The 13,095-nt window shown below is 41.1% G+C and overlaps 1 protein-coding gene across 1 annotated transcript; it reads left to right on the forward strand.

Moving 5' to 3' along the window:
* Positions 1 to 237: 237 nt before the first annotated feature.
* On the forward strand, positions 238 to 2,286 carry LOC134367787 (serine/threonine-protein phosphatase 4 regulatory subunit 3B-like). Its single transcript, XM_063084492.1, has 2 exons — positions 238 to 1,444; positions 1,604 to 2,286. Exons 1-2 carry the CDS (start codon positions 238 to 240, stop codon positions 2,284 to 2,286), a joined length of 1,890 nt encoding a protein of 629 aa, XP_062940562.1.
* Positions 2,287 to 13,095: the final 10,809 nt, after the last annotated feature.

Raw genomic sequence — 13,095 nt, forward strand, 5'->3', positions numbered from 1 at the left:
GGCAGGGATGGAGGTTGGGGAGATTGAAGTGGGGACAGTGGAAGACAGCAGGGCCGCCGGGAACCCTGCTGACCTGTGGCCTCCCAGGAGCCGCTGCTGCCCCTGTCACCACTGCCAACCCGAACTGCCACCTCAGCCACCGTAGCTGTCCTAGTCGCCGCAGCTACCGTTGCCAGGATACGCAAAGCGGTGGCCGGAGCCAACCCCGGATCTGGTGCGGTGAGGCCGGAGGTGGACATGGCGAGCAGACGGCGCCACGTCAGAGTCTGTGTTCGGGATGAAGACCAGCGCTGGGACCAAGTAGGTCCCGGGGACGTGTCCTGGGCTTCCACTGAGCTGGTCCAGCTGCCTAACTGTGAACTCGATGGGCTTGAACAAATCGCTGCTTTGGTTACCTCGGTTCTCCCCTCGCCTACCGGCAAGGAAAGGCTGGCTCTGGTCCTGGAAAGTGAGGATTATATTCAAAAACTCCTGCAGCTGTTCCGCACTTGTGAAAATCTAGACAACACCGAAGGCTTACACCGTTTACATGCAATTATTAAAGGCCTGTTCTCCTTCGAAAGCAAACCTCTTTTTAAGATCATGCTTTCTGATGAGTGTATCATGGATGTGATGGGATGCCTTGAATACGATCCTGCTTTGGCTCAGCCAAGACGGCATAGGGAATTCTTGAGCCAAACTGCCAAGTTCCAGGAATTTATACCAATAACAGACTCTGAACTTAGGCAAAAAATACGTCAGATGTACAGAGTGCAGTACATATATGACGTTCTGGTGCCTCAGCCACCCACATCTGCAGATAATCTTTCTACTCTTAAACATTTTATTTTCCTCAAGAAGGTTGAGATAGCCAGCATGCTGCAGCAAGATCGCAAGTGTTTGTCTGAAGTTTTGGCACAGTTAACGGATAAGACTCTAGATGATGACAAATGGCGTGAATTGGTGCTTTTTTTCAAGGACTTCTGTGCATTTTCTAAGACATTACGGCCTCAAAGCAAGTATAAGTTATTCCAAAAGTTGACACAGTTGGAAATTCTTCCTGCTCTTAAAATCATAATGAGTGCTGATGATGTGCTAATAAGATCGGCTGCTACAGATATATTTACTTATCTAGTTGAGTACAGTCCATCCAAGATCCGAAAACTTGTAATGGAGGAAGCAGAGAAGACTGAAGGTGATGATCTTTTCATTAATGTAGTGATTAAACAAATGACCTGTGATACTGATCCTGAGCTGGGAGGTGCTCTGCACGTGATGGAACATCTGCGCACTTTGCTTGATCTGGACAACATGCTGTCAGCATCCAATAAAAACGTAAGATGCGATTTTCTAAATTTCTTCTATAAACATTGTCTGCATAACGTGATAGCACCACTTTTGGCCACCACTTCAGAAGACAAACGTGAAGGAGGTAATATATCCACCGAAAGCAAAAATTGCCCCAATAATTATCAAACAGCAAAGCTGCTTGCTATAATTTTAGACCTACTCACATTTTGCTTACAACAACACACACATTACATACAAAGCTCTATTTTGAGCAATGATTTGCTAAGAAGGGTCTTGATTTTGATGAATTCAAAGCACACTTTCCTGGTCTTGTGTGCTGTTCGCTTTATGAGAAGGATGATTGGCCTTAAAGATGAACTTTATAATAGTTACATCATCAGGGGAAATCTGTTTGACCCAGTTGTAAATGCTTTTCTGCATAATGGAACCAGGTACAATATGTTGAATTCAGCTATTATTGAGCTGTTTGAATACATAAGAGTGGAAAATATCCCATCTCTTGTTGCACATATAGTCGAAAGGTTTTATAGTGCACTTGAATCGATTGAATATGTCCAGACATTCAAAGGATTGAAGATTAAATATGACGATCAGAAAGACAGAGAAAGTCGAATACAGAATTATTTGCGTTCCATACCATATGGTAACATACCTCAAGGAGGTGCCAAAGTCTCGGAGGTAAAGGGAGAAATGTGTTTTAAAGAAGATATGGGAGTAGCAGTCATGCCATCATTGGAAAATAACTTTCCAGATTCTTATGATCAATTCATGGAGATGAAAAGAACAAAAGAAGATTGGAACGAGGTAGGCCTTCCCAAAAGAACATCACCTGGTGACTTAAAATTGTTTTCATCTCCTTCTGCTGTTGGTAATAGAACAAGGAGCCCAAACAGTAGCAGCGTAGTTCGCTTAGTGGATTATCCAGATGATGAAGATGAAGAAGAAGATAAAAAAGAAGAAACATCCCCAAGGGAAAGACCTTATCTCAGCAAATAAAATCTTTATGGAAGACCCTCAACATGTGCTTCAACTAAAATTGTATAAATTTCAATGAGCTGAGAAAAATCTGATTCCAAAAGCTTTCTTGTGTGAGATATACAATAGCATATATGATGAGCTTAAGAGGGTTCAATTCTGTAAAAAACAAGACTTTCAATAACCTTAAAAAAAACAAATGTAACCAGACTTGCTTGATAACTTGTTAGCAAGAAAGTCTTAGTTTGGGGGGAAGACACAGGCTGATAAAGTAATATTAATGTAGTTTTGTTTCAGAGGTTTATATTAGACAGTTCTTGCAAAGTCTACTTGCACAATGGTTGTAGCCATGGTGTTCTTCCCTTCAGTTGCCTTTTTGAAATAAACGTTTATATTTATATGGAAAAACAAGGCCAAATAAAATAAAAAATAAAGTTATGCTGTCCAGATCTTTCTGCAAACATTTAACAAAAATTCAGCCTGATGGGTAGAGGGAAGGAACTTCCAGAGTATATTTCCATGAATAAAAAAAAGCAAGCTGGATTCAAAATGTGTAGTTGTTGGTCCAATTCTTTTCTTAGACAAGAGATGGCAAGGAACACTTTGGTAGTATTCCCACATGGTTTTCTCTAGAACCTTGGGAGTAAGTAGAACTGAGTACTTTTAACTGCCTAGATTGTGAAAGATATTTTTAAGTCATTTCCTGATTCATTAATGAAATTTATCGTTCTTTCTAGACCAGAGGTAAGAGTTAAAGTGTAATTTATAAAGACTAACATACAAAAAAAAAAAAAAAAAAAACACTGCTGAATGAAAAGGCATTTCATATGTAGAAACCATTTTGGGCCAAGAAAAAGTTACCTAAGTGTCAAAGTCAGCATACTCCACATGAAGTTTTTTTCTGTAAATAAATAAATGTATACTATAAAAAATACTTTATAAAAGAGTGTATGCAGATGAATCTCTAAAAATTAGTTGTAGCAAAGTGTTAACAGGATTCATTTCTAGAGGAACAAGTTAACTTATTCTATTTTTCCTGGAATTTCTTAAACTGAAAAGCACTTTCTCGTGTTTTGAAGATTTCAGAGTTAGTGTTAATTAGTGCTATGTAGATAGAAAGTACAGTTTTCCATAAAAACAGATATTTATTTCGTATATTAAAAATACCACTGTACTTTTTTGTACCATTTGGTGATATTCGTGCTGAACTATAAAATTTAGGAGTTAAAATGTGACCTGTAATTCCAAAAAATAAAAGAGACCATATTAAATTTACTATTGTGCCAACAGGAGACACAGCTTATGCAAAACTAAGAGCCTAGTTGAGAAGCTACAAAGAGACTATATTCCTAAGAACAACAAGCAATAATTTCATCCGATATAGCATCTACTAGAGTGTGGACATGACCTCAGGAGATATAAATACACATTGCAGAGGACACAACACAGTAGGGAAACAGCATTTTTACACTTCTTAAGCCATGCTAGTTAAATCAAATGTTGTAACGGGATTATTCACATTGTGATTATATGTCAAAAAAGATAGCTTGTTAGAAAGGAATTTCATGATTTCCTTCTGGCTAGACTGTCATGGGGGTGATTTTCTATAGTACACATGTACACAGAGTTGTGCTTTGAAAAAATATGTTTAAGTCTTTATTGTGGTGGGTGTAGCCGAAGGTCCCTAGCAGAGCAGCTATTCACGACTGGACAGAGAAGAACATCTCTCTTTTGACATTATTTCTGTTTATTCTCTTCCTATCAGCTAGTTTTAATCTGCCATGAAAAGAAAAAAAAAAAAGAGGACAATAGGATTAAAAGAAAAAAAGAATACTGGCATTTCTTGCTGTATTTTTCACAGTGAATTTGTAAGGAAAGATGAAAGAGGGTTTAGAAGAATGGGAAGCAAAAATAAATACATAAATAAATAAATAAAATGTACAAAAAGAAAAACAGGACAGGCGTTCTATTGAGCTGAGTAACTTCTGTGAGCCCTTTTCTAGTCTCACCTACCTAATGTTCGTGGAACCAGTGTGACAAGCAAAATGGTGCAAAGGCAAATTCCCCATCAGATGGCAGAACCTACTATGCAGAGAACATCCAAGTGGGCAACAAAACACAGAAGAGCAATTCTTACTGTGTACACACTGAGTGAAACATTGATCAGAATGTCCCGTGTGTCTAGCTGTGGTGTGTGAGAAGAGAACCATGTCAAGAACGTGTAATTTCCTAGTTAAGTTTTTGAGAAGTAATTTCGAAAGGACCCTTAAGTAGGTCATTAATGATATGAAAAGAAGCAGTTTGACATGGGACTGTATGTACTATAAACTCCGGGCAGGCATTTTTGGAGAGGTGCCCTGGACTCATCAAGGTCTGGGCTTTATTTATTTATTTATTTATTTATTTTTGTCATTTTTCCGTGACCGACACTCAGCCAGTGAGTGCACCAGTCATTCTTATATAGGATCCGAACCCGCAGCGGGAGCGTTGCCGCGATCCCAGCGCAGCACTCTACCGAGTGCGCCACGGGCTCGGCCCAAGGTCTGGGCTTTAAACAAACAACTTCCGGTAGTTTGTATGTCTTGGTGACTTTCTAAACCCACCAGAAAGGGAGGGTGACATAACAGATAAAGCAAAAGCTTCGTATTGAGACGGCCTTTGATGATAATGCAGGCTCGGACGCTTACCAATTCCATGACCTTAGTCCACTTGTTTTTTCTCTGGGCACAGTTTCTCTATCTTGTCTTAAAATTAGAAACTATGTATAAATCACCCAGAAGATAGTAAATACTCAAGAAATAGATTTTCAAACTCATTTTCAACAACGGCAGCTGTATAATCATTCTTAAGTAGATGCGGGGCAAAGCCAGCTATAAGCACTTACATCACAAATTATGCTTAAAAATTCATAATCTTATATTCTGGATCAGATTGACAGCAACATAATAGATTAAGAACTAATGAGTTCAGTTCCGGTTGGCCGAGACGTCTATGTGTATGCGATGGGCCCTGCTGAGGTGCAGCTGAAATAAAGAAAAGAAAAAAGAAAAATGACCCTCATGTGGCAGTGAGGACACTTGGTAGCGTTGTGTGTGGCATGTTGAACAAGGAATGAGTGGTGACAGGAGTGAAGAGTGAAAGGGAAATTAGGGGAGTGGGAGGGGACGTGGAGAGGGAATGGAAGGTTTGTAGAGGTGACAAGAGTCACTCAGCCTTCTTCCCTCCATGCCTCACCCCAGCAGGCAGAGCAGTCACCTAGAACGTGTCCCTTGTAACAGACCACAGGTCCTTCCCCTAAAGCAATTGAAATAACAGGCCAGGCGGTCCTGGGGGCGGCGGGGAGGGGAACGAGGGGGACCAGGACGGACAGACAACACGAGAGTGGCTCCGACAGAGGCTCTGAGGACGGGACGGGGACGAGGGGACCAGGACGGACAGACACCACGAGAGTGGCTCCGACAGAGGCTCTGAGGACGTGAGAGGGACGAGGGGACCAGGACAGACACCCCGAGAGTGGCTCCAACAGTGGCTCTGAGGACATGAGGGGGTGGAGGGGACCAGGATGACGGGCAGGAGGCGGCGCAGACGCAGAAGGTGGAGCGCAGGAGAAAAGGCGGGAAGACAGAGTCCCTTCTGCAGGAGAAGAAGAGAGGAGTGGAAACGTGCAGGATGGGGACACGGCGGGGCAGCTGCGCTCTGCGACAGTCCTCAGTACGTCCCCTCACGGGAGGCGAGCTGAGCAGACGGTGGATGTCCAGAAGAGGAAGAACTGCAAAGGCGAAGGAAACAGGCGAAGGGTCTGATGAGCAGGTTGAGTGGACCAGACATAGCGTCCATCAGGGGACAGCGGGAGGCGCTGTGATGGCCCAGCAGGAAAGACGTGAGTGACACTCTGACCGCTGCCCTACTGGGCGCCTGTGGCTGTGACGCGGCCAAGCCCAGCAGGCTGGTGATTGAGCATGTGCTCTTGCTCAGCATCCTGCACCACACGCTGGCAATCGAGGTTGGGGCTCACTTCTTGGAGGCCCTGGTGAGGAGGTTCGAGGACGTCTGTGGGACAGGAGTGAAGGGAAGGGACGTGGTGATTGGGGCACAGCAGAGCAGGTCCACAGTGAGAGCAGGAGCTCGAGCCAGGACGTCAAAGAACACACTGCGTCCTTCCTGCAGAAAGTCTTGCTGTGAAGGAAAAAATGTCAGTTGGACTAAACAGTGTGCTTAATGCCTTAGTCGGTTTCCATTCTGATGTGAGCTGATCTTGCGGACCAGGCGGTTCACAGACAGGCAGCCAGTGTATGGACCACGTTTCAGTAGCACAAATGTAATGGACACGAATAAGAATTAATTATGTGCGCAGCTGGCAAGATTAGGAGAAGACACCACTGCAATGGTGCCCTCTAACTTCATTATGTCACGTGTACAGTAAACATTGTTTGAAGTATACATGAGTTCAAGCTGGTTGTTCTGCAAAAGGTAAATTTCTGTAAACAATCCCATTTTTATATCTTTTATTATTAAAACAATAAAAATGTCTTTCTCTTTGAAAATAAATAAATAAATAACAGGCAAACCTGAGGGTCTTAGTATGGCTGTCGTTGCCGCAGAGTTAAGCACTTCTATTTAGAGTGATTGAGGGTCTCACATGCTGAACGTTTGCCACCCGTAAGGGACACGTCACAGTGTTTTCAGGAGCTGGGAGGTCGGGCATTACTCTGCTCCATAAAATGACTGACATTGGGAGAGGATTGTGTGTGTGAGCGGGGAGGGAGGGACAGGAGCTGGAAGCCTCCCCTGCTGCTTCTGATAGATCTCTCAAAAGTAAAGGAACTGGTGGTCAGAGACATCTGGCTGGGGTGGCAGACCCAGCAGTCAGTTAAATTGAAGGTTCTTGCAACAGTTTAGAAGAGCTGAACCAGAATGTTCCTTGGGGAGAAAGGTTCCAGCGGCAGTTCTAATAGACACAAGTCATTAATGCCCTTCCTCCCTTGTACACCCTAGATGCTGGGTTGTTGCTCTTCTCCCACCCTCCACAATACCCAAGTGTACCATTCCTCTCACTATAACTTTCGTCATTTTCCCCCCAATTATACTCTACACTCACCTAAACCTTTCATGTAGGAAGATCAGGTGTAAGAGGGAGAAGAACAGTTTTGGAAAAGGAAACCAGAATTAAGTTTGGATCTCATAGGCCCCATTTTTGCCAGGCTGCTAATCACAGGGTGGACCAATCAGGCTGGCCTGGAGAAAAAATATGCATCATGCCCACGAATGGTCAGGATAGATTCTAAATTTTCAAAATAAATCCATACAATTTGTCATCCCTTTAGTTCTCGTCACTAGCTGGACGTGGCTAATACGGAATGATCCCTTTCTAGGGACTGACAGGTGCAGTGACCAAATTGTCTTATTCTGCGCTTCGGTTTCTCGACTTTACCACTGTTGACATTTTGTGCCAAATAATTTGGTGTTAGCGGGTATGTGCTGAGTTTGGCAAAATATGAGCAGCATTCATGATCTCTGCTTACTAGAGGCCAGCAGCCCAAGCTCAGTTGTGACAACCAAAAATATAACCAAATATGTTAAATGTCTCTTGAGGAGGCAAAAATCACCCTTGATTGTGAACCACTGGTTGAAAGATGTGTGGAGATTGATTCAAAGGCTTCTCTTACTTTGTGGACGTCGGGTTCACTTCCACTAGCCTGAGTCACCTTCTCTATTTCCCTGCTACCTACAAAAGCCAAGTACATACAAGAGTGCATAATGCACATTACGAAAAGAGAAGGCACTTTGCTTAGAATTACAGATATTATGATTTTGTTTTTCATTACAAGTGTAACTGTGGCATCTTATTTGACAACTATGGTTCTCAGTTTTCTTGTTTGTAAAGATTGCCAATAACACTGTTACAGCTAATGTGCCCCCCCCAAGTTCAAATGGTGAAGTCCTAAACCCCCACTACTTTCAGATGTAATTTTATTTGGAGATAAAGTCCTAAATAAATAAATTAAAATGAGGTCATTAGGGTAGGCCTTAATCCAATATGACTGGAGTCTTTGTGAGAAGAGGAGACGAAGGCACAGACACACATGGAGCGAAGGCCACGTGAGGACACAGGGAGAAGGCAAATGTCTGTAAGCCAAGGAGAGGGCCGCAGAAGAAACAAACACTGCCAACAGCTGGATTTTGGACTCTTAACCTCTAGAACAGTGAGAACATAAATTTCTGTTATTTAAGCTCCCAGTTTGTGATAATTTGTTATGGCAGCCTTAGAAAACAAATACAAACACCTGAAAGGAAGGAGTTTGTGACTGTTAAAGAATACATATCCTATGAATACCACAGAGTCATTACGAGAAAGAGTCCACACATGGGCTATGACAATAGGTATTCCTTATTCTTTATGTGTCGAGCACACTGTCCACGGCCATTTACCTCCATTATTTCTAATTTCACAATAAACCTGCATGATGGGTGGGGTGGCCACAAGAATGCACCTTGTAGAGAGGGAGTGTAATTGACTAAAGGCCCCAACCACTGTGCTCTGAAATCTTTGCCGTGTTTCCTCCCAGGCTGTGTTTACGAAGGGAGGCTCCCAGACAGGAATTAGCATTGCAGGGATGCTAAGTCAGGCTCATGCCTGGGAGATGAGGGCCTCCCGTGACTGCAGACTTTTGCTTAAGGGCTTTCTGAAGGTCTTCCTGAACTTTCTTTTGACTACACGTTAGGCGAGGATGTTTCCATCGTAGCTTTCTTCCCTCTCTTTGGCACGTGGACTCAGGTGTACCTGGTGGCTCTTCTAACCTCCTGCAGCTCACTCTCCTTTGTCTCTCATGGGCATTTCCCCTAAGAAAACCCCTGCACACTAAATCTTCACATGCTGACTGCTTCTTGGAAAACTTGGACCAGCACAGCATATGACTCTATTTCTTAGAAGAAACAGAGGCACATAACTACTACTAGTGTGCCTGTATTTAGATATAAGTTCGTCTGAATCCATAAACTGAGTTCTTTCACCAACATATAATGTGTCTCAAAATCTATAGTGAAAGTACGTTAAGTATTAAAACCATTAAATGCAGCTGCTGTGGATATTTATTAACACTAATGTAGAAAGATGGGAACAATATATAAGGTCTATGAACAATCTAAGCACATACACAGTAACAGTGTCTTTCTGTCTGCTTTGCCCATGCTTCCAAAGGTCATGTTTTTTTATGTTTTTTTTTTTTTTTTTTTTTTTTGTCGTTTTATCGTGACCGGCACTCAGCCAGTGAGTGCACTGGTCATCCTTATATAGGATCCGAACCGGCGGCGGGAGCGTCGCCGCGCTCCCAGCGCAGCACTCTACCGAGTGCGCCACGGGCTCGGCCCCCAAAGGTCATGTTAAGTTGAATTCTCCTCCAAAAAATGACAGTACTCTGCAAACTACTGTCATCACACTCACCACCGTAGTTGCTAAAGAGGTAGCTAGTAAAATTCTCACTGTTACCTTTGAAATGAAGAGAGGTAAAACAGCTAACTTATACCGTGTGCCAAGCACCGTGCTAAGCACAGGTCTTTATATGTATGGTGGGATACTGCAGTAGTAACAATCTGCCCCGATACTGGAATTTAGTGATAATTTAAGAAAAATGTTGGGAAAGAAAACGTAAGTTACTGTGAGTAAGTTTCAGCGCCACTAAACAATGGTGGCTTGAAACAGAATTTATGTCCAATTTTATAAAACTCGGAATTAAATAACTTGCACGTCTGAGTGCATGAACTGAGTGCCCCGGGCACTCGTGTTCCTTTCCAGCTTTCCGTTGGATTGTTTGAGTGTTTGTTTCCCTTTTCCTCTTTACTGCTTTAGAAGTTATTCTTTCTATTCTGTTCTGGTTAGTTACCTGTAAATTGTAACATGCATACTTCATTTTACACAGGCTAAATTTAATCAGTCAGTCTATCCTTCCCTTTTATAATTAAGGAAATTACTTATATCCATCAGTCCTTTAGAGTATTGCATGTGACTGCTGTTTTAACATATCTGACACATTTAACTGTTTTTACTGGAAGGTTTTGGTTTCCAAACTTTTGGAATCAGAAGCAAACCAAATATCAGAGACATTATTTCCTGCCCCACTGCAATGACTAAATTGAGAAGTTATGTGGGCACTATTTAGAGAAAACTGTGGAAAACTACTTCTGTTGAATGGTTGCTAAGGCAACACTCTGGACAAGAAAGACAAACTCGTATGAATGGGCTGAGGAGCCTGTTTAGCGACCCAATAACACGGGAATGTTTCTGCTGTACACATTTTAAAAGATACTCCACAAAATCCGAAGCGTGCGTTAGTCTATCACACTTGTCAATGGAGAGTGTACTGTATTTTAGTATATTTCCAATCATTGTGAAATATCAAAGACTGGTACATTTATTTCAAGACTAAAACAAGATGTGCTGTTTTAGGAAAGCGATGCACAAATTTTTTTCAGATTTATAGATTTCTCTTTAAATGTTATTAAATTCTGTATAATTTTCACTGATCCTAAATATTAAGATGTTTTAAGTGAATAATAGATTATATATTATGAGGAAAGTTACCGTATGTTGCAGTTTAAAAAATACATGTTTCCTTTATATATATATATACATATATATATATATATATGTATATATATATTTTTTTTTTTTTTGACCGGTAAGGAGATTGTAATCCCAGGCTCGGTGTCTTCTGCACCACGCTCAGCCAGTGAGCACACCAGCCACCCCTACATAGGATCTGAACCCGCAGCCTCAGTGCTACCAGTGCTGCACTCTCCCGAGTGAGCCACGGGGCCGGCCTGATAAATATATTTTTAATAATTGGATTATGTATGATTGTTTTGCATATCTTTACTAATATATTACACATGGGTGAAAAGTTTTTTGTATTGGATATGGATTTAGTATGGTTGGGATTTTGTCATCATTGAAGTACTTTCTACCTATTGGCCTTCATTCAGATCACTCATTTAACCTCTCTTAGTCTCAGGTTACTTACCTATAAAATGATTCTGATGCTATAAATAATAATGTAGATAAATTTTTAAATACAACAGAGATGTTGATGATTAGTATATACTTAGTTAATCTCACATTATAACAGTTTCTCTTTTATACCTAACAACTAATGCATTTCATTATTATTTCTCAAATGAAATATTGTATCTCAGTACTCAGACATGTGACCTCATGTTGATACCCTGAAATTAGACTGTAAGCAATAATTTACAGTAAACTCTTTTTTTTCTTTTATAAGGTATTTTACTCAAATGTAAGAGGATTTGCACATTCTTCTCTTTTTTTCTGTCTTCTTTTGAAATTTATAAAGTGATACTTCATACATGAATATCTTATTCTAGTACAAAATACCTACTAATAAGATTTAAATCTCCTTTTACCATCACCTGTAATCTAAAATCTGTCAAGCCTACATATTGCTCAGGAACCCATCTTTATCAGTCTGATGTACATGAATTTGGTGTTCCATGGATTTCTGTAAATGGTATACTTATATCAAGTTCACATTATAGGTATGTGTGTATTTACATAAAATGTATATATGTTGTTTTGTAACATTAGTAGATTTTTACTTTTCATCTTATCCATTATCCCTCGCCTTCCTTGAGAAGTATTCTAAATTTCTAATCGGAAATTTAACTCCCAGTCTTTATTTTTTTGTGTGTGACTGGTAAGGGGATCGTAATGCTTTGCTTGGTGTTGGCTGCACCGCGCTCAGCCAGTGAGCGCACAGGCCATCGCTATATAGGATCCGAACCCGTGGCCTCAGCACTACCAGCACTGCTGCACTCCCAGCGCTGCACTCTCCCGAGTGAGCCACGGGGTTGGCCCTTAACTCCCAGTCTTAATGAAGCAGTCTGGCTCTGTGCCAGGCTGAAAAAGATAGTCCTCCATGTGATAAACATCTCCAAATCCCTGGAACCGGTGCATATAACCTGAAATGGCCAAGTCTTTGTAGGTGTGGTTTAGTGATGGCTTTCAAGATGGGAATATTACCCTAGATTATACTTGTTGGCCCTAAATGAAACCACATGTATCCTTATAAAAGGAAGGAAGAGGGAGTTTTGAAATACACACAAAGAAGAAGACAATATGAAAACAGAAAATAGAGAAAGATTTGAAGTCGTAGCCTTGAGGATTAGCATGTTGTGGCCACAACCCAAAGAATGTTGGCAGCCATCAGAAGGGGAAGAAGCAAGAAGCAGATTCTCCCCTGGAGCCTCTGGAGTCCTGCTGACATCTTGATTTCCACCCAGTGATAGTGACTTTTGGAATTTGGTCTCTAGAACTGTGAAAGTATATTTCGTTGTTAGAAGCCACCCAGTTTGTGCATACAGGAAAATAATACATATACACTCTGGAACAATTAAAAATATAAATTAGAATTAAAATGACATGTTATTCTGCAATGATCTCATAAGTATATGGTTATAATGTTGACTAAATATGGTGATGGAAGGAATGCGGGGTACTTTTATTCCTTTCCACTGCAATTCCTAAGGATGCATAGAAATAAACACTAACCTTTGATTCATATATTATCTCTTTAGAATTTTTCCTACTAACATATTTAAAAACTGTGACGAGGGAAATATACTTTGATATTTATTGCAGTGTTGTTTAGAGTAGCAAAGTCTGGAAACAACCAAAGTGTCCACCGAATGACGAAAATTACACATTATAGCATAGCATAGTATAGTATACATATATGTAACATAGTTTCAAAATGAAATATTTTTTCTCGGCTTCAGCAGAGGTCCCAAAGTTGGAAAACAGAGCAAAATAGTTGTTGT

This window comes from Cynocephalus volans, chromosome X (genome assembly GCF_027409185.1).
Source record: "Cynocephalus volans isolate mCynVol1 chromosome X, mCynVol1.pri, whole genome shotgun sequence".
NCBI lineage: Eukaryota > Metazoa > Chordata > Mammalia > Dermoptera > Cynocephalidae > Cynocephalus > Cynocephalus volans.